Source organism: Microcaecilia unicolor, chromosome 6 (assembly GCF_901765095.1).
Source record: "Microcaecilia unicolor chromosome 6, aMicUni1.1, whole genome shotgun sequence".
Taxonomy (NCBI): Eukaryota; Metazoa; Chordata; class Amphibia; order Gymnophiona; family Siphonopidae; genus Microcaecilia; species Microcaecilia unicolor.
In genome coordinates this window covers 149,209,915-149,232,393 of record NC_044036.1, presented here as the reverse complement: position 1 = coordinate 149,232,393, position 22,479 = coordinate 149,209,915, and the positions used below count along the sequence as shown (strand labels likewise).

At 44.4% G+C, this 22,479-nt stretch overlaps 1 protein-coding gene across 3 annotated transcripts in view; it reads right to left on the bottom strand.

Annotated features, from left to right (window-relative positions):
• The window catches only part of LRIG1 (leucine rich repeats and immunoglobulin like domains 1), a 216,347-nt gene extending 213,192 nt beyond the window's left edge, over nucleotides 1-3,155 (bottom strand). For all 3 annotated transcript variants that reach the window (XM_030205936.1, XM_030205938.1, XM_030205937.1), the window contains exon 1: nucleotides 2,599-3,155. In XM_030205936.1, coding sequence (XP_030061796.1) covers nucleotides 2,599-2,807 — 209 coding nt within the window. In that variant the 5' untranslated portion in view covers nucleotides 2,808-3,155. The remainder of the gene's footprint in view (nucleotides 1-2,598) is intronic.
• Nucleotides 3,156-22,479: the final 19,324 nt, after the last annotated feature.

Sequence of the window (22,479 nt, the reverse complement as noted above, 5' to 3'; positions counted from 1 at the left end):
GCTTTTCATTTTGCATCCTCCCTCAATTCTGTAGGCAGCTTCATATCGTAAAATCCATAGCACTTCAATCCAAATTACATGCTCAGACCAAGACAAAAGGCATTACCTCAGGAGTCCTATGGGTCATATGCAGTACAAAAGAAAATCCGAACCTATTCTTTCAGAAAGAAAGAGTGGCGGATCTTAAGCAAAGATGACCGAAACAATTAAACAGAGACAGGTCACAAGAAAACTGTCACGCTGCTATAAGCCTGACATTTCAGTTATCTGAACTGCATACTATAAAAAAAAACTGTTCCCTCCCCCCAAAATTTGCTTCATTTAAAAACATATAGAATTCCATTCTCATTTTGAGATGGAATCTAAAAAATACCTGAATATAGATCACAAACTAGGGAGCTGAAGAACCATGCACTGATGGTACTGTGGTATATTTTGATTAAGAATGCTGTTCCCTTCTATAACCATATAAATCCATGCCTAAATTAAAGTTGCAGCTTCATACTTCTCTCTCTCTCTCTCACTGTTTAACAGCAGTTTAGCATGCGCTAATTTTTTCCACTTGGTCATAAAACTTAAAATCAGCGAGCCAAAAACTGCTTCGAGAAGAAGTTGTACAGCCACAAGAAAAAGCTGTTCTGTCTCAAGGTAAAGCAAAGCAGGCACTGTCTCTAAACAATCTTCCTGTTCAACTTCTGAAATCATGTCTTCAATGTGGGCCTAAGGATGTCTTCTAGCAAGTACCCAAGATAAACTGTATGCCAGTGGTTCCCAAACCTGGTCCTTCCTGGAGGCACCCCAGCCAGTCTGGTTTTCAGGATATCCACAATGAATATTCATGAGAAATTTGCATGCTGTGGAGGCAGTGCATGCCAATTACCCTCATGAATATTCATTGTGGATATCCTGAAAACCGGACTGGCTGGGGTGCCTCCAGGCCCAGGTTTGGGAACCACTGCTGTATGCCCTTTTGTCAAATTAAAAGGTATTCCTCAATAAGGTCTCACTGCATTGGTTTAAACGCCCCGTGTTAACTTTTCTCCAAAGATCAATAAACCTGAAAGGACTTGAAAATTGTGTAAACGATGTCAGATGTTCCAAAAACTGTGGGAAAAAGCTTTGCCACAACTGAAAAATTGCCCATTTGGGGGATAACTGAATGCTACAATTTAAAATATACTTACTATGGGTATCTCCAGTGTTTGAACGCTTTACAAACGCTAGCGCACCTTAGTAAACTGGGCCCTTAGTGTAATTTAGAATTCAAAATGTCATCTATGTTACTGTTTCTTGCATCTGAAAGTACATAATCTTTCTATATTGCTCTGAAAAGTTAAAGCTTGTAAAACACATTTTTTAAAAGTTTCAAGCTGTAACCCCAGTGGATCTTCAGTTTCTCAAACTGTACAGCAATATTTTAAACTACACACAAATACATGTTTCCAGAACTTCTAGTCTGCTGTTATATCAGGAACCTGAGTTATAAGTTAAGCAGCAATATCAAAATTAACAGGTTGCACTTTTTCTTACACAACCCAAGTATTTAAATTAATCCAAAGCCTTTTACAGAGATGCCCAAATAGAACTCAGTATTGTGGAACTGTTTGATAATGTCCCACATTCATTTAAAAAAAAAAAAAAAACAACAACTTAGTGCAGGTGTTTAAGGCCTGTTCTGACTTCCTTCTAGAAAACTCTACTCAATTTAGAATACAAAGTAATTAAGCATTAAAATGTACTGAAAATGCAATGAACTGTCTCAGCAGTATCACTCTTTTTATGCTCTTTTTAATAACACCTCTTCCCTCCCCCCTCATCAAATCCCATTTTACAACTATCAAAGTGTGCTTCGGGAAAAACAGATGACAACTGTATTCTACAAATTATATCCCCCTCTCCCTGCAAAATCGCTTTGATTTGGGGATTAAAGAATAAAATCCTGACTGATAAACTGAGCCAGGCTGACCCTTCCACTTCTGTGTTTTAATACAAAAAGGAAGTAACTGATCATCTTGAATTAGATATTTTTGTGGAAACCCTACAACTGTTTTCCAGTACTCCAAGCAGAAGCTAAATATTTGTTTCTTGCACAATCCAATGTGAATCCCAACCCCGTGAATAAAAGTAAAGCAACTGCCAAATAATGGTTTTAAAAAAAAGTTATAAACTCTCCAGCGCAACTCCATTTGGCAAGCAACATTTTCAAAAAACTGCAAGTAGCATTTACTTTTTTGTAATTTATTCACTTTGTAACCGACCATGACCCAGAAAAAAAAATACAGAGCACATTTAACATTCCCAACAACATAAATAAAAACTAATTTTACAAGACAAAACTAAAGCAATCAAAGGCAAAAGTTAGTAAAACAACAGGCAAAGTGTCAAAAGTAAAGCAAGTTATTTAACACAGATTAACAGTGTGAGGGGGGGGGGGGGGGGAGGCAGCAAAAGGTTTTATTTTTCCCTTGCAACTTTGATGCCTCCTACAAAAAGTAAAGTACATCAAAACAAACAAAAAAGTGAGTGAGAGAAAATAGCAACAGGAAGGGAGAAAAGGAAAGCGTGGCCCTGGAAGGGGCTCCAGCGTGCAGGACTTACATGGACACTGCCCCGATGGGGAGATCGGCGGGGACGCGGCTCAGTCCCCGGTGGCTGCAGTTCACAAGTTGATCGGTGCCAGAACAGCCGGCAGGAGACGGCGGCAAAACCGCAGCGAAAGCGGAGCCCAGCAGCACCTGGAGAACCGCAGCGGAGCTCAGAAGGGACAGCGGCGGTAACCCGGTCCTGGCAAGCGGGGCAGCAGGCATTTTATATCCAGGGAGGGGGACCGGTGCCGTTGGTGGCGGCAGAGAACTTTCCGTGTCCGAGAAGAAAAGCTTGCTGGTTTCCCCAAATCAGAAGAGTCGGAGTCGTGAAGCGGTGCAGGCGGCGGTCGAGCTCTCTCCCGTGCCGGGGGGGGGAGGGAGGGGGGCCGATCCGCACAGCGCGCGCCTAACAGTTGCCTCGGTTCCCCGACCGTCACCCGCACAGGGTGCGGGGGCGCTTCCTAGAAGGTCCCCCCCTCACCGTCCTCTCGCCATCATCACCTTCAGGTCTGGAGGAGCACCCTGACCCCACAACTCCGCCTCGGAGCCGGCGGCACGAACGGCGCTTGTAGCGGGAGCTGAGCCGAACCGCCAGCCACGCCTCCTACTACTCCGTCCTCCCGCCCACAGCGCGAGCCGCCCGCTCGTTGGCTTGCCTTTTCGTTGGCCCCGCCTTGTTTTCCTGGCGCCTCCTACTCCGTCCTTGCGAGCCGCCCGCTCGTTGGCTTGCCTTTCCGTTGGCCACGCCTTGTTTTTCTCGCGCCTCCTACTCCGTCCTCGCGAGCCGCCCGCTCGTTGGCTTGCCTTTTCATTGGCCACGCCTTGTTTTCCTGGCTAGTTTGCTTTCTCTTTTGCAACTGAGTAGTAGACGCCAATGTGGGTTAGTTAAGTTTAGTTGATTAGAGTCCAAGCGAGATGTGTGCGATCCAGCTGTGGCGGAATCACTGACGATGCATGCCCAGTTCCCCTTCTCTTTCAGCCCTCGGGGCTGTGCAGGTTGCACATTGTACAGGCAGCTAACAAAGCCCAGCACTTCCCCAGGGGCGCGCTCTCTTTCTCTACAGACCTCTTGGGTTACCTACAAACCGTGCACCAAGACCACCCCTCGGCCAGTTCCTGGTGTCTTAGGGTGGCATAGCAAGCTCTGGTGCATGATATCCTGCTGAGACAGAGGAAGAACAGCATTAGTGGGGGCACTGAACTGGGGTGATGACATTTTTACGCCCTTTTTTTCTTGTTTGGGGAAGGGGGTGTGAGGAAAGACCGTTGGTTTGCAGTGATTACTTTTTAGTATTGCTGAGAGCTATGCTTTCCTACAGCTTCAGAATAAAAAAAACCACAAAACATGGAGACCGGAATGCTTGAAGCGAGCTGTGGATTCGGGTTTGTTACCATCGTTTTTAAAGTTTGTAGTGTATGTACACCAGGCAGCAGTGTTGCTGTGTTCTCAGATCTTGCTTTTAAAGCTTTTACTATTAAATCAAGTTTTAGTTTTCCAAGTAGAGCCATTCTGCCTTTGTTTTCACAATACTCTTTACCTTCATAATGCTTACCCCCCCCCCCCCCCCAATTTCAAATACTTTTCTTTCAAGTCGAGTGAGTTCATTTTTAAACTTATTTTGCTCAATGCTTCTTTTCAGTGTGTTTTGGGCATTTCCTTAGGTTTTATAGGTAGGGAAGAGGGATTTTTGCCAGTTTCCTTGGTTTTTGTTTTTAATTTTCGCTTATTTGCTTATGTGGAATACACAACAGTACTCTTAGTATATGAACAGTATCTTTATCCCTCTTTTATTCCCGGGCTTGTGAAGCAACATAAACCACCCCCACCCTCGTTTGTGGCCGAAAACAGCAAACTGCAGGGATCAAGATCTCTTTGTAACGGTATCCAGAAATAGAGGATCATCTGACCAATCAGAATGGTGCAGGCAACCTGTGCCCCCCCCCCCCCCCCCCCCCCAAACCACTGCATGTTGAACCTGTCAGCAAGCGGATGAGAGAAAATTAGCTAATTACACATTTTATTTCGGTTATTACATTCTTATCCTGCCTTTTGTTAATACATCTAAGTAGGCTACATACCAACATGTACATTAAAACCATACAATTAAATATAAAACACATTTACAATCTCTTAAGTGATCCTTCCTCTTACCTTTTTATGCCAAGAGATAATTTGTCTTCAAGACATAAAACTATAGACTGATATTAATCTGAATATGATTGAGCGTTTGATTAATCCACAATAACGACTTTAAACCATTTTGTGCCCCTCACTATTGACTTTGTACATACAATACTTTCTTGTGTGTGAGAGGTCGGGGTTGATCTATTAAACTATAATAAGAGACGTGTGGAGCTCTAAAAAAAGGTTGTGAAATGTCATGAACTATTTTGGGTCCTGGATGCTGCCTCTGGCCTCTTGGCTTGCCTAGACAGCAGTGCTGGCACTAGTTCTCCTCCGTACGCTCTCCCTCCCCACACTTTTCCTGGCAGGGATGTTGGTTCTCGCCTTGTGGCTTGTTGTGGCAGGATAACCCCTGACTTGCTGGCATCTATCAAGGATTCTATGTGAATCCCCAGCGATCTTGTCAGAAATTCTTTTGTTTTGCTGTAGTTGCCTTGCATGGCTGAGGACGTGTATCATTATTTTTGGGGGGACGACGACGACGACACTTAGGGGCCCTTACTAAAGTGTGTAATGATAATGCATGAATTTGTGCATGCTAATCCCTATTGCACAAGCTGTTAGTGCAGTGTCATGCTGGTTAGCATGCAGAAGTTTGCGTATTCAACACATGTCATAGAAGTGGGATGTCGGTGGAGAATAGGTATGGTTAGCACGTGGCACTTACTGCAGTGGCGTAAACACAGGTGGGCCTTTTAGGGTTCAGGCCCACCCAACAGTAGCACACGTTTAGTGGTAGCTGGTGAGGATCCCCAGCTCCACCAGCTGAAGACCTCCCCCTGATGGTAATGAAAACGCTACTCTCCTTGATACTGGCACCTGCGCATGCTCAGTCTTCAGGGCATGCCTGCTGCAGACTGTCAAGGTGGAAAGAAGTGTTTTCTCGCCAGCTGAGATATCTTTGTTTGGTGGTGGTGCGGGGGGGAAACACTTGGTGCCCACCCACTTCTTGCCTAGGCCCACCCAAAATCTGTTGTCTGGCTACGCCCCTTCACTTTCACTGCTGTTAGTGCGGGTTTACATAGCACTGACTTTTTCAATGTGGTAATTGCTGGGGACACCCTCAATATTTAGTACACAGCTTTTTTTAGTTACCCCTGGATACTATATGTGGCGATTAAAGTTGCATGATCAAATCAGCGCTCACAGCTGATTTCCGTGTGCAATTTGATTAATGAGCCAGTCCGTGCCAGTAATTGGTGATAACCAATTATTGGCATTAATTGGGAGCTATCCACACATCGTATTCTATAACGCTGTGTGCGGAACTCCTAGAGTGCATAATTTCAAGGGAACATAGACAGCGGTATTTCAGGGGGGGGGCAATCCAGAGGCTTTTCTAGAATTTATGCACATTATTACAGAATAGACTCAATTGGCGCCGTTTATGCACTTAGCACCGCTTATCTAATCTAGTATTTAGTGAGCTTTCATTTTTGCTGTTAAGGCTGCTAAGTGCAAAAATATAGTGCACTTTAGTTGGGTGAGGGGAGAAGAGTGCCCTCATTTGGAAATGTATTTGCTTGCTCCATTATTTGTATCTGCCTCACTTTTCTTAATATTATATTTAAAAAATGTAATTCAAAAAATTCTACAGCTAACTACATCCCAGAAAAGAAATGAAAACCTACCTCAAAAATTCCAAATCTAATTATATAAACTATCAATGTCCTTTCTACTTCCTAACTATGAACCATAATTGTATTTTCACCTAACTGTAAATTGTAAGCCACTTTAAACGGAAACCTGTTTTTGGATAACAGTGGGATACAAGAACACATAAATAAATATGTAGGGCAGGGGCGTGGCTAGGTGGGGGCATGGGCCCCCACAGATTTAGCCCTGGCCCCCTCTACTTTTGACCCTCCCCTGCCACTTTCAATCCCCCCTCCCACTGCCACCAACCCTCCCCTGCCACCACCAGGTACCTTTGCTGGTGGGGGTCCTCAACCCATGCCAGCCAAAGTCGTCTTCAGCACCTGTCTTCGGCGCCTTTGCTGATCTGTTTCTGTGAGTCCTGATTCCTGACGTCGGTGGAGGGGGAGTCAAATGTGGCAGGGGGTCAGCGGCTGGGGGAGGTGGGCTAAACTGTGCCCCCCCACCTCGAGCTCTGGACCCCCCTCCCACCGAGGTCTGGCTACGCCCCTGATGTAGGACTTCAGATTTTCAGTTACAACCCTGATAAAACACTCCCAAAAGGGGAATTTGGGTTTTTGGTTCTAACCAAAAGCCCCCCCAAAATCACTCCTCCCTCGGCTCTGATGATGTCAGCTGCTGTCAGAACCAGATGATGTCATCAGAGGCAGCCATTGCAATAGAGTCACGAGGTGGCAGCAGGAGCTTTTCCTCTTACTCCCGCTGCTCCTGGCCGGCATTAGAAAGATTTTGCAATGTGAGAACAGGCATTTCCTGTTCTTGTGTTTCAAAGCCTCCTGCAGTGGTTGTATTTCTGGTGTTTTCTTTTGCTATGTCTCTCTAATTATTTGTTTACTTTCATCTTAGATGTCTTCTACTATTGAGGACTTGGGGGGTTCCATAAGACATAAGCATCGCCACACTGGGACAGACCAAAGGTCGATCAAGCCCAGCACCCTGTCTCTGACAGTGGCCAATCCAGATCACAATCACCCGACAAGATCCACAAAGCAAAACATTTTGTACTGCTTGTCCCAAGAATAGTGGATTTTTCCCTACGTTCCTTTAATAACATTCTATGGGCTTTTCCTTCAGGAAGCCGTCCAGACCTTTCTTAAACTCTGCTAAGCTACTATGTTACTGTGTACTATGTTACACAGTAACATAGTAAGTGATGGCAGATAAAGACCTGAACAGTCCATCAAGTCTGCCCAACAGTCACATTCTCATTTCAAGATAAAATCAACAATTAACATATATATCGATCATGGTCTTTCTTTGGTGTTTCTGGGACATAGACCATAGAAATCCGCCCAGCTCTGTCCTTATATTCCAACTACTGGAGTTGCCACCAAAGCCCACTCCAATCTATCCGAATCCATCTTGTCATTTGTGGGACCCAGACTGTAAAATCTTCCCAGCACTGTCCTCGGGTCCAGCTACTGAAGTTGCCGTTGAAGCCCATTCCAGCTCATCCTAAACTGGATTGCCATATACAGGACACAGGCCTACAAAGCCTGCCCAGCACCGGCCTTAGTTCTTCACAACCAGAGTTGCCGTCCAAGCGTCACTCACACATCCACACACCTGCAGCCATTTAAGGTTTTATTTTTTTATACCATCCAAATAGAGATCTTCTGTGTTCATCACACACCTTTTTGAATTCCGTCACTGTTTTTGTCTCTATCACCTCCCTCAGGAGGACATTCCAGACATCGACCACCCTCCACGAAAAAGAATTTCCTGACATTACTCCTAAGTCTACCACTCCGCAACTTCAGCTCATGTCCTTTAGTTTTACCGTTTCCCCTATTTTGGAAAGATTTGTTTCTATATTAATACCTTTTAAGTATTTAAATGCTCATATTAGCCCTCTCCTCAAGTCACTTCACTGGCTTCCTATCCGTTTCCGCATACAGTTCAAACTCCTCTTATTGACCTATAAGTGCATTCACTCTGCAGCTCCTCAGTACCTCTCCACTCTCATCTCTCCCTACATTCCTCCCCGGGAACTCCGTTCACTGGCTAAATCTCTCTTATCTGCACCCTTCTCCTCCATTGCTAACTCCAGACTCCGTTCCTTTTATCTTGCTGTACCATATGCCTGGAATAGACTTCCTGAGCCGGTACGTCAAGCTCTATCTCTGGCCGTTTTCAAATCTAAGCTAAAAGCCCACCTTTTTTATGCTGCTTTTAACTCCTAACCCTTTATTCACTTGTTCAGAACCCTTATTTTATCATCCTCACTTTAATATTCCCTTATCTCTTGTTTGTCTGTCCTAATTAGATTGTAAGCTCTGTCGAGCAGGTGTACAGCGCTGCGTACGTCTAGTAGCACTTTAGAAATGATAAGTAGTAGTAGTAAATGTCTGTATTATATCTCCCCTGTCCCTTCTTTCTTCTAGGCTATACATCTTCAGGTCTTCCAGTCTCTTCTCATACGTCTTATGGTGCAAGTCCCATATCATTTTGTTGCCTTCCTCTGGGCCCGCTTCTAGTTTTTTTTTTACATCCTTAGGAAAATATGACCTCCAAAACTGAACACAGTACTCCAGGTGGGGCCTCATCAGTGAAACGTACTGGAGCATCAACACCTCTTTTCTGCTGCTGGTTACTCCTCTTTCTATGCACAAGCATCCTTCTGGCTATGGCCACCACTTTGTCACACTGTTTTGTTGTTTTAAGATCCTTGGACACCATCACCCTGTCTGTGCATATCAGCCTCTCGCCTCCCACTTTTCAACTACACGACTTAGAATTTACACGCACTGGCTGGAGGAAGTGACGTCATCACAAGAAATGGCAGCCTAGTTGCTTAGCTCTTGAGCCTCTGCCACAACTATTTGCAAATCCAACGCCATCGATACCTGTAAATTGTGGAAGCAGGTTCTAACGGGCATATAATACACTTGTGATAATGAGCAAATCCACCTTCATGTAGAAGAAAGACCTATAACGCTTGGAAGGGCAATCGGGGAGCAGGGCGATGAGTCGCCAAGTGTCGCCAGCGTGCTTGCCTCAGTCAGACTCAGATTCGGACACAGAAACGCAAATGCCACCCTCAGTGCCTTAGCGAGGGCGGCTGACACCCGGGGCGGGTTGCTGCTGCGCACTGCCCCAAGGGTGCAGCTTGGTGCCCCCCCTCGGCACGCACCCTCCCCCCTGGAGCGCATTCTTACTTCAATTAGGAAGTGAGAGGGCCGATCCGCCCCCGAGTGCACGTCGCTGGGAGCTGCGTCGGCTCCGCTGATTCCTTGCTCTCTCTGCCCCGGAACAGGAAGTAACTTGTTCCGGGGCAGAGGGAGCAGGGAACCAGTGGAGCCGACACCCCCCCAGCGGCATGCACCCGGGGCGGACCGCCCCACCTCCCCCCCCTTCCTATACCACTGGCCACCCTCAAAGAAGGGAATCTCTAATGAGCTGCGAAAGTTTTTGACCAGAATTCTGGGAGAGATTAAAACTTCTAAGGAGGAAATTCTGGACACTATGGCAGCGTTAAGCTCTGACCTCCGTGAGCTTGGGGGAAGGGTTGAGGACGTAAAACTGAAACTAGAAGAGCAATCGGAGACGTTTCATTCTCACACTACTAACATACACGAGTTGGAAAAAAAGTGTGCGGAGATAGCATACAAAATGGATGACTTGGAAAACAGAGGCCGCCAGAACAACCTTTGGTTTAGAGGGGTTCTGGAAGGAGGCCCGACTGAAGAAGTGCAGGTGATTGTTCACTCTCTATGTGCAACCTTGTTGGGATCGGAAGCGGGAGCAGCTCCGGTGGAGCTCGAAAGAGTGCCGCGGGATATAGTCGGGTGCTTTTGTAAATTTGCGGAGAAAGAGCTTGTACACACCTGAGCACGAAATATGCCAGACTTGGAGTACAGTGGATGTAAGGTCGCAGTGTACCAGGACCTCTCTCAATATACGCTGCAGCAGAGGAGACTAATGAAACCGGCACTGGATATCTTAAATAAGGAGAAGATTGCATATTGCTGGGGGTTCCCGTTTTCGTTGCAATTTGCACTGAATGGTACAAAGCATTGAGTTCAGTCACTGGCGAGTGCCTGGGAATTACTGCACGCGGCAGGCTTGGTAACGTCAGCTGTGCCGCCAAACATGATGGCCCCTTCAATGCGAGCCAGGCTTCAAAGATGACAGAGGGTGCCCGCGTCCTCTAAGAAGTCTTTGCAAAAAAACAGCACTTCTGCTGCAGAGACATGGCTTGGATATCATATCTACTTATTGCTGAACATTTGCTGATTCATCTGGAAGACTGAAAACTATCAGGGGCATTTTCGAGAGAGAAGGGCGCCCATCTTCCGACACAAATCCGGAGATGGGCGTCCTTCTCTCAGGGTTGCCCAAATCGGCATAATCGAAAGCCGATTTTGGGCGCCCTCAACTGCAGTCCGTTGCGGGGACGACCAAAGTTCACAGGGGCATGTCGGAGGTGTAGCGAAGGCAGGACTGGGTCGTTCTTAAGAGATGGGCATCCTCGGCTGATAATGGAAAAAGGAAGGACGTCTCTGATGAGCACTTGGACAACTTTACTTGGTCCATTGTTTTTTGCAACCAAGCCTCAAAAAGGTGCCTAAACTGACCAGATGACCACCGGAGGGAATCAGGGATGACCTCCCCTTACTCCCCCAGTGATCACCAACCCCCTCCCACCCTAAAAAAAAAAACTTTTAAAACATTTTTTGCCACCCTCTTTGCCAGCCTCAAATATCATACCCAGCTCCATGACAGCAGTATGCAGGTCCCTGGAACAGTTTTAGTGGGTGCAGTGCACTTCAGTAATATTTCACTGGTACCTAATACCTGCTCGACTCCGGTGCATTTATCCAGCACAGTTTGGCACTTGTCGGAGGGGATGTGGAGAAGCTGGCACAATGGGTCTTATGTGGTGGTCTTGTGTAAAAGTAAGAGCCTTTTTGAAAGCAATACATTGTAGTTTATAGATATGGCTGGGGTTATCCCTGCCTTGGGCACCAGTTTATTTTCTATTTCCTAAAAAGATTCCGGGTCTAACACCTGCTAATGCTGTTTTGGTTAGGTATGCAATGAGCACGGCCCATGTGATAGTGGCTGTGCACTGGAACCAGAACTCAGTGTCCCCATTAACGAAGTGGCTTAATAAACTGCAGTATATCTGTGAAATGGAGCGGCTCTTAGCAGAGCGTCGGCACCAGATACATAAATACGAAACCTCGTGGGAACCTTTTATTTCACGGTGCTCAGTTTGAGTATTGTAAGGCTTCGGTTTAGGAAATGATTAGCCTGTCTACCTGAATGACAGAGTGGGGGGGGGGGGGGGTGGGTAGGGTTACTTGTTACTGTTACAAGTTGTTTAGGGAATAAAGTGGAAAATACAAAATCAAAAGAAGTTTGGGTGAGCAATAATGCGCTAGTTTGGATTGTGGGGAAGGCATTTTGTGCCGTCTTTTATTTTGTGCATGTAATTGGAAATTGGACGTGCAAAGATTGCACAATGCTGTAAGCGACATGTTGTATGTTATGCCCACTTGTTTGAACTGTCAATAAAGACTTCTGGCAAATTAAAACAACAAAAAAGGATTTACATGCACCATGTTACAGAATACACTTAGACAGTTCAGTATGTAAATTCTAATTAATACCAACGAGTGCTGATAACTGGTTGTTAACTTCCAATTATCAGCACTGATTAGCTTGTTAATTAGTTTGTGCGCATTGTTATGGAATACGCTTCGATTTCCACACGGAAATCTCAGCACAATATATAGAATCCTGGGGCTAGGGGAATGCTATAAATGAATGAAAAAGCACATGGCAGTGCTTAAGCCTAGGGATCGCGCGGCCATTTGCACCAGCAAAAATGTGGTGCAAATGCCAAAGTCCCTTGTTCTATAATTATGCACATAAATAAAAGTCACACCCCTCCCACTTCCACCCCCCCTTTTTTTTTTTCCAACTCACCTGTGAAATTTAGGCACGGATCCTGCACTTAAATTTACATGCATACATGTTAATTGATTCTAATTAGTGCCAATAATTGCTTGTTAAAAGCCAATTATTGGAGCTAATTATTTATCCAGTTAAAATGTGCATGCAAATTGAGCACACATACAAATTTGCGTGTGCATTTTTTAATCACTTTTTATAGAATTAGAGGGATAAAGTTTTGCAGACACCCTATGTTTGTTATTATTTTATTTATGTTTATATTTTCATATTATAATTATGGGGTTCATTTACTAACAGTCCATTTTAACACTATTAACATGTGTTATTATGGGCCCTGAGGTAGATAACATGCATTAACACACACTAACTATTAGTAAATTACCCTCTATATCACGGATTCTTAACCTTTAACTGATCAAGAAAACCCTTGCACCCTCTTCCTAAATCATGTGTCTACTAGTGACTATTGACAGCTACTTATGTCACTGACTATTTGCCACCAATAGTGCTAACTGCTAACACGTTGCTAAAATTATAGCAGTACACAGTTATATGTCCTAATAACTGCCTTCACTCTGTCTAGAAAATTTAAATAAATTGCCTCAGGGTTCAAGACCCTTCTCCACACCCCATATGGCCTCTTTGTGTGGGCACAACTGGTTAACATCAAAACAGAGAACCATGATGGCAGACAAGGGCCAAATGGCCCATCCAATCTGCCCATGGATGTGGAGTGGAGGAGTAGCAGTGGACTTTGATCCTGGGGAATTGGGTTTGATTCCCACTGCAGCTCCTTGTGACTCTGGGCAAGTCACTTAATCCTCCATTACTCCAGGTACAAAATAAGTACCTGAATATATGTAAACCGCTTTGAATGTAGTTGCACAATCCTCAGAAAGGTGGTGTATCAAGTCCCAGTTCCCTTCCCCCTTTCCCTTATGACATCACAATATCAGAAGTGAGCCAAGTATCAGACAATCAAGCCATTGTGACATCACTGATGAGGTTGGCTCTTATTGGTGGAATGAGTTAAGGAGTAGCCTAGTGGTTCGTGCAGTGGACTTTGATCCTGGGAAACTGAGTTCGATTCCCACTGCAGCTCCTTGTGACTCTGGGCAAGTCACTTAACCCTCCATTGCCCCTGGTACAAAATAAGTACCTGTATATATGTAAACTGCTTTGAATGTAGTTGCAAAATACCACAGAAAGGTGGTATATCAAGTCCCCTTTCCCTTCTCCCCCATCCTCAGTAAACCACTAGCTCCTCCTTTTTCTAAGGAATCCCAGCTGCCTATTCCATGCAGTTCTGACACAGTCCTTGTCTCTACAACCTCCACCTGGAGACCATTCACCACCTTTTCTGTGAAAGAGTATTTTCTTAGATTCCTCCCAAGCCTATTTCCTCTTAACTTCAAGAACCCCTTCTCTATATTGTATATATATTTAGATTTTGCTCACACCTTTTTCAGTAGTAGCTCAAGGTGAGTTACATTCAGGTACACTGGATATTTCTCTGTCCCAGGAGGGCTCACAATCTAAGTGTGTACCTGAGGTTTTGCTTAATTGGTAAATATAAGGCCTCCCCCCGAGAATAAGACCTAGCAAAGTTTGAGGGAGGGAACCACCGAGATCGCTACCGCTCCCCCCCCCCCCCCCGGAGTCACCACCGCCCCAGGGTTACCATTTTGTGTCCTCTGAAAAAGAGGACACATGTCACGCCCCCCTACCCCGCCCCCGCCACGCCTCATGCCCCACCCCACCACGCCCCTTTCGGGTCCTATTCCCCGCCCCTCTGTCACATAGTCCCCTCCCCCCGTCACATACCCCCCCCCCCCCCCACTTACTATCTAGCCCTGGTGGTCTAGTAGCGTCTTCTCTTCAGGGCAGGAAAGAGCCCCCTCTTTCCTGCCCGGAGCGCTGCCTGCCCTTGCCTGCTGCATCTTCCTCGGTCTGGCTGGGGATTCAAAATGGCCACCGAGAGTTCAACACTCGGCGGCCATTTTGAATCCCCAGCCAGACCGAGAAGGATGATGGACAGGGGAGGCAGCGCTCCGGGCAGAAAAGAGGGGGCTCTTTCCTGCCCCGAAGACGTCACTGGACCCCCAGGGAACATGGTAAGGAAGGGGAGGGGATGGGAGACCAGACCCACGGTGCCGATCGCACGCCCACCGCACACACACGCCTGCCCGCGCCCACGTTTGTCCAGAAATCCGGACAAACGTGGACTCGGGCAAAATCCGCTGGACGCCCCGGACATGCCCTCAAAAAGAGGACATGTCCGGGGAAATCCGGACGAATGGTAACCCTACACCGCCCCCCTCCACCCGGCCCGGGCCCTCTCATCGCTATTCAACTTACAGCACCGAAACCGCATAAGCAGATCAGCTTCAGCTACCGTCGGCCTTCCTTCACTGCCTGTGTCCCGCCCACGTGTGACGTCACGTCGGCAAGGGTGGGACAGAGGCAGGGAAGGAAGGCCGACGGGAGCTGAAGCTGATCTGCTTGTGTGATTTCGGCGCTGTAAGTTGAATAGCGATGAGAGGGCCTGGGCCAGGTGGAGGGGGGCGGTCAGGACTCCGGGGGAGGAGGAGCGGTAGCGGCGACTTCGGGGGGGAGGGGCGGCGGTGACCTTGGGGGGGAGGGAGGGAGGGGAGGGCAGGAGACATGGGAGGTCGGAGAAGGAGGGGAGCCTTGCAGCTGGCTGGGAGGAGGGACGGAGGGGGGCCTTGCAGCTGGGAGGGGCCTTGGAACTGGGAGGGAGTGCGGGGGGCCTTTTAGCTGGAGGGGGAGGGGGGCCTTGCAGCTGGGAGGGACAGAGGGCCTTGCAGCTGGCAGGGAAGGAGGGGGGCCTTGGAGCTGGGAGGGGTGGACAGATTGTTGTACATGGAAATAATGGTAGTAACAAGAAATTCTTGATAGGATTCACAGTTTGTCTGGTTATGCTGGTTTGTGATGACAACTACTGTATAGTATATAATAAATGTTCATTTTTTTTGTTCAACAATAAATGTGAATTCTTCTTCATGAAAAAAATAAGACATCCCCTGAAAATAAGACTTAGCGTATCTTTAGGAGCAAAAATTAATATAAGACACTGTCTTATTTTCGGGGAAACAAGGTAGCCACTTCTGGATTGCAAGACCAGTGCTCTAACCACTAGGCCACTTCTCCATTCAGATTTGATTGATTGATAGATAGATAGATAGATTAGATAGATAGATAGATAGATAGATACTTTTTTTTAGCTGGAATTAGGAAAAGAGTTACTGGGGGTGTAATAGCAGGCTAGCATCATTTATAAAATTTGTGCCGAGTTTGTTTAAATTTTACTGGAGGATTTGTGCAAGGATCAGAGCAGGTGTGCAGGGTTTCATTTAATTTAATCTGTTTTTATATCCCACCCACCCTCCCTTTCAGTTCAAAGTGGATCACAAAATTAATACCTGCAATCAACAAGACCCAATCACAACATAATCAGTTACATTAGAACCCCAATTAAGTTAAACCTCATAAACTACAATTCATCACCCATACTAATCACCAACGCGTCTTCTTAAAACCTAACATAATCCAACAATCAGAGAAAGCCTTACAGAACAGTGATGTTTTCAGAGCTTTTCTAAAATCCTTATGTGAGGATAAAAGGCTTATTTGCAACGGCAAGAAATTCCAGACTATCAGTTCCTGACCAGAAATTCTTTCATGCCATGCATCACACAAACAGTAAAGGCAGACAGAAGGGAAATGGGACTTGATATGCTGCCTTTCTGAGGTTTTTGCGACTACATTCAAGGTGGTTTACATGTATTCAGGTACTTATTTTTTGTACCAGGGGCAATGGAGGGTTGGGTGGCTTGCCCAGAGCTGCAGGGAGCTGCGGTGGGAATTGAGCCTAGTTCCCCAGGATCAAAGTCCACTGCACTAACCACTAGGCTACTCCTCCACTCCTCCTCCTTAAGTTTCCTATATAAAATAGGGGTAACATTGTTTTTTTTTTTTTCAACCTGTTTGTACTGATATACTGCATGGGGCCTAGCCAAAGCTTCAGGGGTCTTTTTACCAAGCTGCGGGCAAAAGGGCCCTGCAGTAGCGGCGGGGGGCCACTTTTCCCACACACCAGGGCCCTTTTTACTGCAGCAGGTAAAAAGCCCCCAGACAGACATGGCCATGCGGTAAGAGAACACTTACTGTGCGACAGGGAACCCTTACTGTCACCCATTGAGGTGACGCTAACGGCTCTGGCAGTAACCCCATGGTAACTGGGCAGCGTGCAACAATGCTTGATTATCACTGGGTTTTCGCTGCACAAGCCATTTCCGTGGGGTTTTCTTTATCCCCAGAAATGGCACGCGCTCGGAGTGAAACTACAGAAATAAAGAAACGGCTGTATTTGGCCATGGTGATGTTTTCAGAGGATCTGACAGGCATTGAGAGCTGGTTATTGGCAGTGACCTTTTGCAATCAAACTGTCCAAACTCTCACAGCCTTTTTTACATTATACTCCACATGAACAGACATAGCTCGAGGTGGGCATGATAGGTGGTATTTCCCCCCCCCCCCCCCCCCCCCCCCCCACACACACACACTCCCAAATATTGCAGATGCTAATGCTGATTTGTTCTCCATCTTCCCATAGCCCTATGACTTCCTTACCCTTTGTCTCCCCCCCAACAGTAAGCAGTGGATTGTACGCTGGCTGTACACACTATATTCTGAAGAAGCTCCAAATGGTTAAAAACACCGCGGCCAGACTAATCTTTGGAAAAACTCGCTTTGATAGTGCGCAACCACTCTGTGTGAGTCTTCACTGGCTACCCATTAAAGACCGTATTGAATTCAAAATCTGCGCCTTAACACGTAAGATCATTTACAGAGAAGCTCCAGTTTACACGTGTGATTTGATAGATTTACCTCCTAGAAATTCATCGGTGTCATCTCGTTCTTATCTTCTGCACTATCCTTCCTGCAGGAATCTAAAGTACAAGTCAGTCTACGCTTCTTCCTTTGCGTACATCAGCCCTCACTCCTGGAATGCTTTGCCGAGACTACTGAAAGTGACAGCGGATCACCCGACATTTAAAAAATTACTAAAAATGTATTTGTTTAGTAAAGCCTATCCCCAGGACCTCCATACTCTTTAAACCCCTATTTCCGCTTTGTTTGATTTCCCGCTTTTTGCCTTATGTCTGCTTCCCTTTTGTTGCTCCTGTTTTCCCATCCGTATTCTCTTGTTTAGCTGCTTTCGTAACTGTATTTGTTAATTTTTATATAACTATTATATCCTGCTGTATTATGTAATTTTCTTGTAACTTTGTTAGCCACATTGAGCCCGCCCAAGCTGGGAAAATGTGGGATACAAGTGTACCAAATAAATAAATTAGCACCCATGATGACAAGTCAGCAATATGACAGCAGTATAAGAATCTAACACGGATGCAAGGAAACCATATCCCTTCAGTTTTTCCACTTCGTTAATGTTTTTCTGATTTGCTATTCATGATTCTCATTGACGGTTATATCAGTAAGTTTGTCCATCTGCCTATTTGGTGGTTGCCCAGCCCACATGCTATTGTGGATGTTTTGCAGGTGATTCTGTGTCCCCCCCCCCCACCCCCCCCCTTGTCCTCAAGTCTCTCTTCTTTCAAGATTATAATTAAAATGTTGGGAGGAAAGGCAACATATCCCTCTCATCTACCTGGTGTTGATGAAAACATGCCATCTGGGTGGGAAATCAGATCCGTGTTAGAAACCACAAAGTTTTCTGCGGTGAATGCAGGATCAGAGCTAGAATAGCAGGGGTGTTCTAAGCTTAGGAGGCTTTGAGAGAGAGAGAGAGAGAGAGAGCTGTGAAGCAAGTCTTTTTCACATTCCGTTCTCCTGGTTGCTTTGCTGTAGTCATTTGTGGAATTATTTCAATGAAGAGACCTAAAAAAAACAAAAAACCTGCAAGCCAGTTTGTTTTGCCAGGTGTAGAGGTAGTACACCTTTTGGCTTTTAATTCCCCACTTCAGGAAGGGAGGCAGAGCCATGGGAAAAAATCTCTGCAATTGAAAATATATGCCAACCCCCTTTTTTGCAGTAATTTTCACATGTGTTAGTTTAAGCAGTTTTCTTTGTGTCTTTTTTTTTTCTTTAGAGAAAGGGGTATTACGCTGTTGTTTAAGTAACCGGTATTTCTGTTATTGTTGATTATGTTTTATTACAATTTTCTATTTCTCGTATACATTTTCTGATTTCAGTGTTTGCTTGTTTTTACTAATCATGTGAACCATCTCAAATGAGCTATTTTCAAGGAATCGGTATAAACATCTATAAATGAATACATGATTGAAATCTTTGGGCAAAAGATAGGACCTAATATGTAAACGATTTATGCACCTAAAAAATCGGCGCAGAGCGCTGTTCTATAAGTACATGAGTAATGCCACACTGGGAAAAGACCAAGGGTCCATTGAGCCCAGCATCCTATCCACGACATTGGCCAATCCAGGCCAAGGGCACCTGGCAAGCTTCCCAAATGTACAAACATTCTATACATGTTATTCCTGGAATTGTGGATTTTTCCCAAGTCCATTTAGTAGTGGTTTATGGACTTGTCCTTTAGGAAACCATCTAACCCCTTTTTAAACTCTGCTATGCTAACCGCCTTCACCACGTTCTCCGCCAACGAATTCCAGAGTTTAATTATGCGTTGGGTGAAGAAACATTTTCTCCGATTTGTTTTAAATTTACTACACTGTAGTTTCATCGCATGCCCCCTAGTCCTAGTATTTTTGGAAAGCGTGAACAGACACTTCACATCCACCTGTTCCACTCCACTCAATATTTTATATACCTCTATCATGTCTCCCTCAGCCGTCTCTTCTCCAAGCTGAAAAGCCCTAGCCTCCTTAGTCTTTCTTCATAGGGAAGTTGTCCCATCCCCACTATCATTTTAGTCGCCCTTCGCTGCACCTTTTCCAATTCTACTATATCTTTCTTGAGATGCGGCAACCAGAATTGAACACAATACTCAAGGTGCGGTCGCACCATGGAGTGATACAATGGCATTATAGCATCCTCACACCTGTTTTCCATACCTTTCCTAATAATACCCAACATTCTATTCGCTTACACTAGGTTCAGCATCATTTACAGACTAGCGCTTCAAGACCATTTCTGCGCCAGAAGTTGCATGCCAGTATTTGCGCCATCTGAAACCTGATGAAAATGCCGGCACCCAACTCCTCAATTTCCCAGAAAAATTTGAACAAAATGAATATTATTACAGATGATTAATATCGAGATTGTTGTTTTCCCAGAGTTCCCGGTATGACTCCTAAAGTTTTTTCCTCTGAAATGATTCCTCTTAGTATATTTATTCAAAAGGAGTGAAGCCTGTGAAACTGGGGTTACCTTAATCAGTGGGAATTGGATTAGAGATTCAGGTGTTTTGTATTGTTAAATAATTTCTGGTTTTAAAAGAGAAAAAATGAAATCAGTTGTATTATTTCCACTAATATTGGACAATAAGTATGTGTCCAACGAAATAAATTGACTATACACTGTTTTGGGTTTGAAGAAGCCAACCAGACGATCAATGTGGAATAATGATTCAGATAAATAATAACTGGGGATAATCAGGTTAATACCACGTTTTCTTTGTTTACTGTTGTTTAATTGATCTCCTTGTCTTGTTTTACTCTCCCTATTTTGTGGTCTAAGGAAGAGTATAAAATTACCTGATTGAAATAATTCTTGTATTATTTTGTCTGTATTTCTGGCAAGTTATTTTAGTGCTTGTAACATTAAATTGTTATAAATAAAAATTTAAAAAAAAGATCAGTCTCATTCCTTCTTGTACAGAGAAAGATCATCCATAGGAAGACAAGCATAAGTTGGTTTAACTTGACTTTTGTGTTAACTCTTAAATTGATTTTTGGCAGTTTTCAAGCGCAACTAGACATGGACGCCACCACCTACATGCGGCATGTTTCGCAAATGCTGCTTCAGGGTGTGGTCTGATAAAACTATAAAATAGAAGGAAAAATCAGTGCCAAAGTAAAACAAATTAAAAACATTTACCCTTTTCTTGGGCATTCTAAAATTTACACGCACTATTATAGAATATGTCCCTCTGCACGTAAATCTATATGCCGGTATTTACACCATATTTTCCTTGGTGTAAATGGATGCTCGTAGTTCTAGGTGCTGGGATATTACCTAAGTGTATTCTATGTACTGCGCCTAAATCTAGGTGCCACTTAATCTTTTTTGTATATGGTGTACAGCGCTGTGTATGCCTTGTAGCGCTATAGAAGTGATAAGTAGTAGTAGTACTTAAGTGGAAATTTATTCCGCACAGATTTTTCAGGCGTCATATATAGAATCTAATCCTAAGTGCTTACTGCAGTTTATTAAAAGAGCCCCTAAATTTCACAAAATTCCTAAATTTAAGAGTACAAAAAGTTGATGTCAACATGGGTGGAGCTTAGCGCTAATTTTCAGCACCAGGCTCATAAATCTAGGCAAATGAGTGGCAGGCCTAAATTTATAAGCATAGGTTTTAAGCTCCTATATTAAGACTGAAAACGTAAAGGGGCATTTTCGATATGACGTCTAAATCCGCATGAAAAAGCAAATGAACAAACTTTTGGAATGGCTACCACACTCCTCTACTTAAGATGGAAGATACCGCATACAGCCGCATGAAAAAGCAAATGAACAAACTTTTGGAACGGCTACCACACTCCTCTACTTAGGATGTTTTGTGAAAAATGTCCAAAAATCCAGTAGTGAACATGGTCATTTTCAAACCAGAAAAATGTCCAACTTTTTGTTTCGAAAATGACCATTTCCTAAACATTTTTGAGCTAAGTGAGTCTATCTTTTAGGATAATTTTTGAAAAAAAAAAAGTCCAAGGGAAAAACATACAAAACAAGCCATTGGGATGTGGGAGGAGCCAGCATTCTTAGTAGACTGGCCACACAGTCATCCCAGCAGAGCAGTGATGCTGTCATAGAGGCTGTTATGTACTGTTTCTTTCACATCTTTGGGGGGTGGGATGGGAAGAGTGACCACTGGGAGAGTAAGGTGGGGGGGGGGTCATGCATTAATCCCTCCAGTGGTCAACTCATCATTTTGGGCACCTTTTTGTGACTTAGGTGTGACTGAAACAGGTCTAGACGAAAACGTCTTTTAGCCCTGGATGTTTTTGCTTTGTTCCATTATTTCTTTATTTAGTAGGATTTATTTACCGCCTTTTTGAAGGAATTCACTCAAGGCGGTGTACAATTATGGCAAAAAAGGGTCCAAGTTTTGGGAACACCCAAATGCCGCCCTCCCAACACACCCCCTTGTGATTTGGACACACTGCAGAGAAAAAAAACATCTCAAATCCAAGTTTCTATGAAAAAGGTCCAAATGATACTTTATGCCGGTTTTTTGTCATTTTTCTCTTTTGAAAATTAGCCCCTTAAGCTCCTATAGTTTCCTAGAATACAGCACAAATTCAGGAGCCTAAATTTTGAAGTTCAGCTTTTTTATTGGATATCAGGCCCTTGCAGTTTTTTAATGGTGCAATCAGAGTCTAACATGTAGCCTTTATATACAGCCTCTTTTTGTGCTATCTTTGCTAAAAATTTAAATCTGGTCCGCTTTCTCACTAGCCAACTTTCTTTGCGGGAGATGATGTTGACTAATGTGGAAGCAGTAGCTATTAATTGCTGAAGTCTGCTACCGAAGGCACTATCGTTATTAATTAAACAAATGTACCAAATATTTAAAAAAAATTAGTTTGAATGGCTTTACTCTTAGTTCTGGCCACTGATTGGTCAGTGGAAACATTCCATGTTCTAATCTTTGTTAAATACAATGAAGCAGAGCTTTTAATATGAGTAGGTGCGGCTCAATAGAACTTTCTTTTTTGCAGGAATAAGACACAGTTCCATATTTGCTGTTATATTTTCTGATTAGGTTGCTGAAGTAAGGACATTTTTCTTCTCTCAACATGTAATTAAACTCTGGAATTCATTGCCAGAGAACATGGTAAAGGCGGTTAGCTTAGCAGGGTTTGAAAAAGATCTGGCCGGCTTCCTAACAGAAAAGACCATAAACCATTATTAAATTGACTTGGGTAAAATTCACTGCTT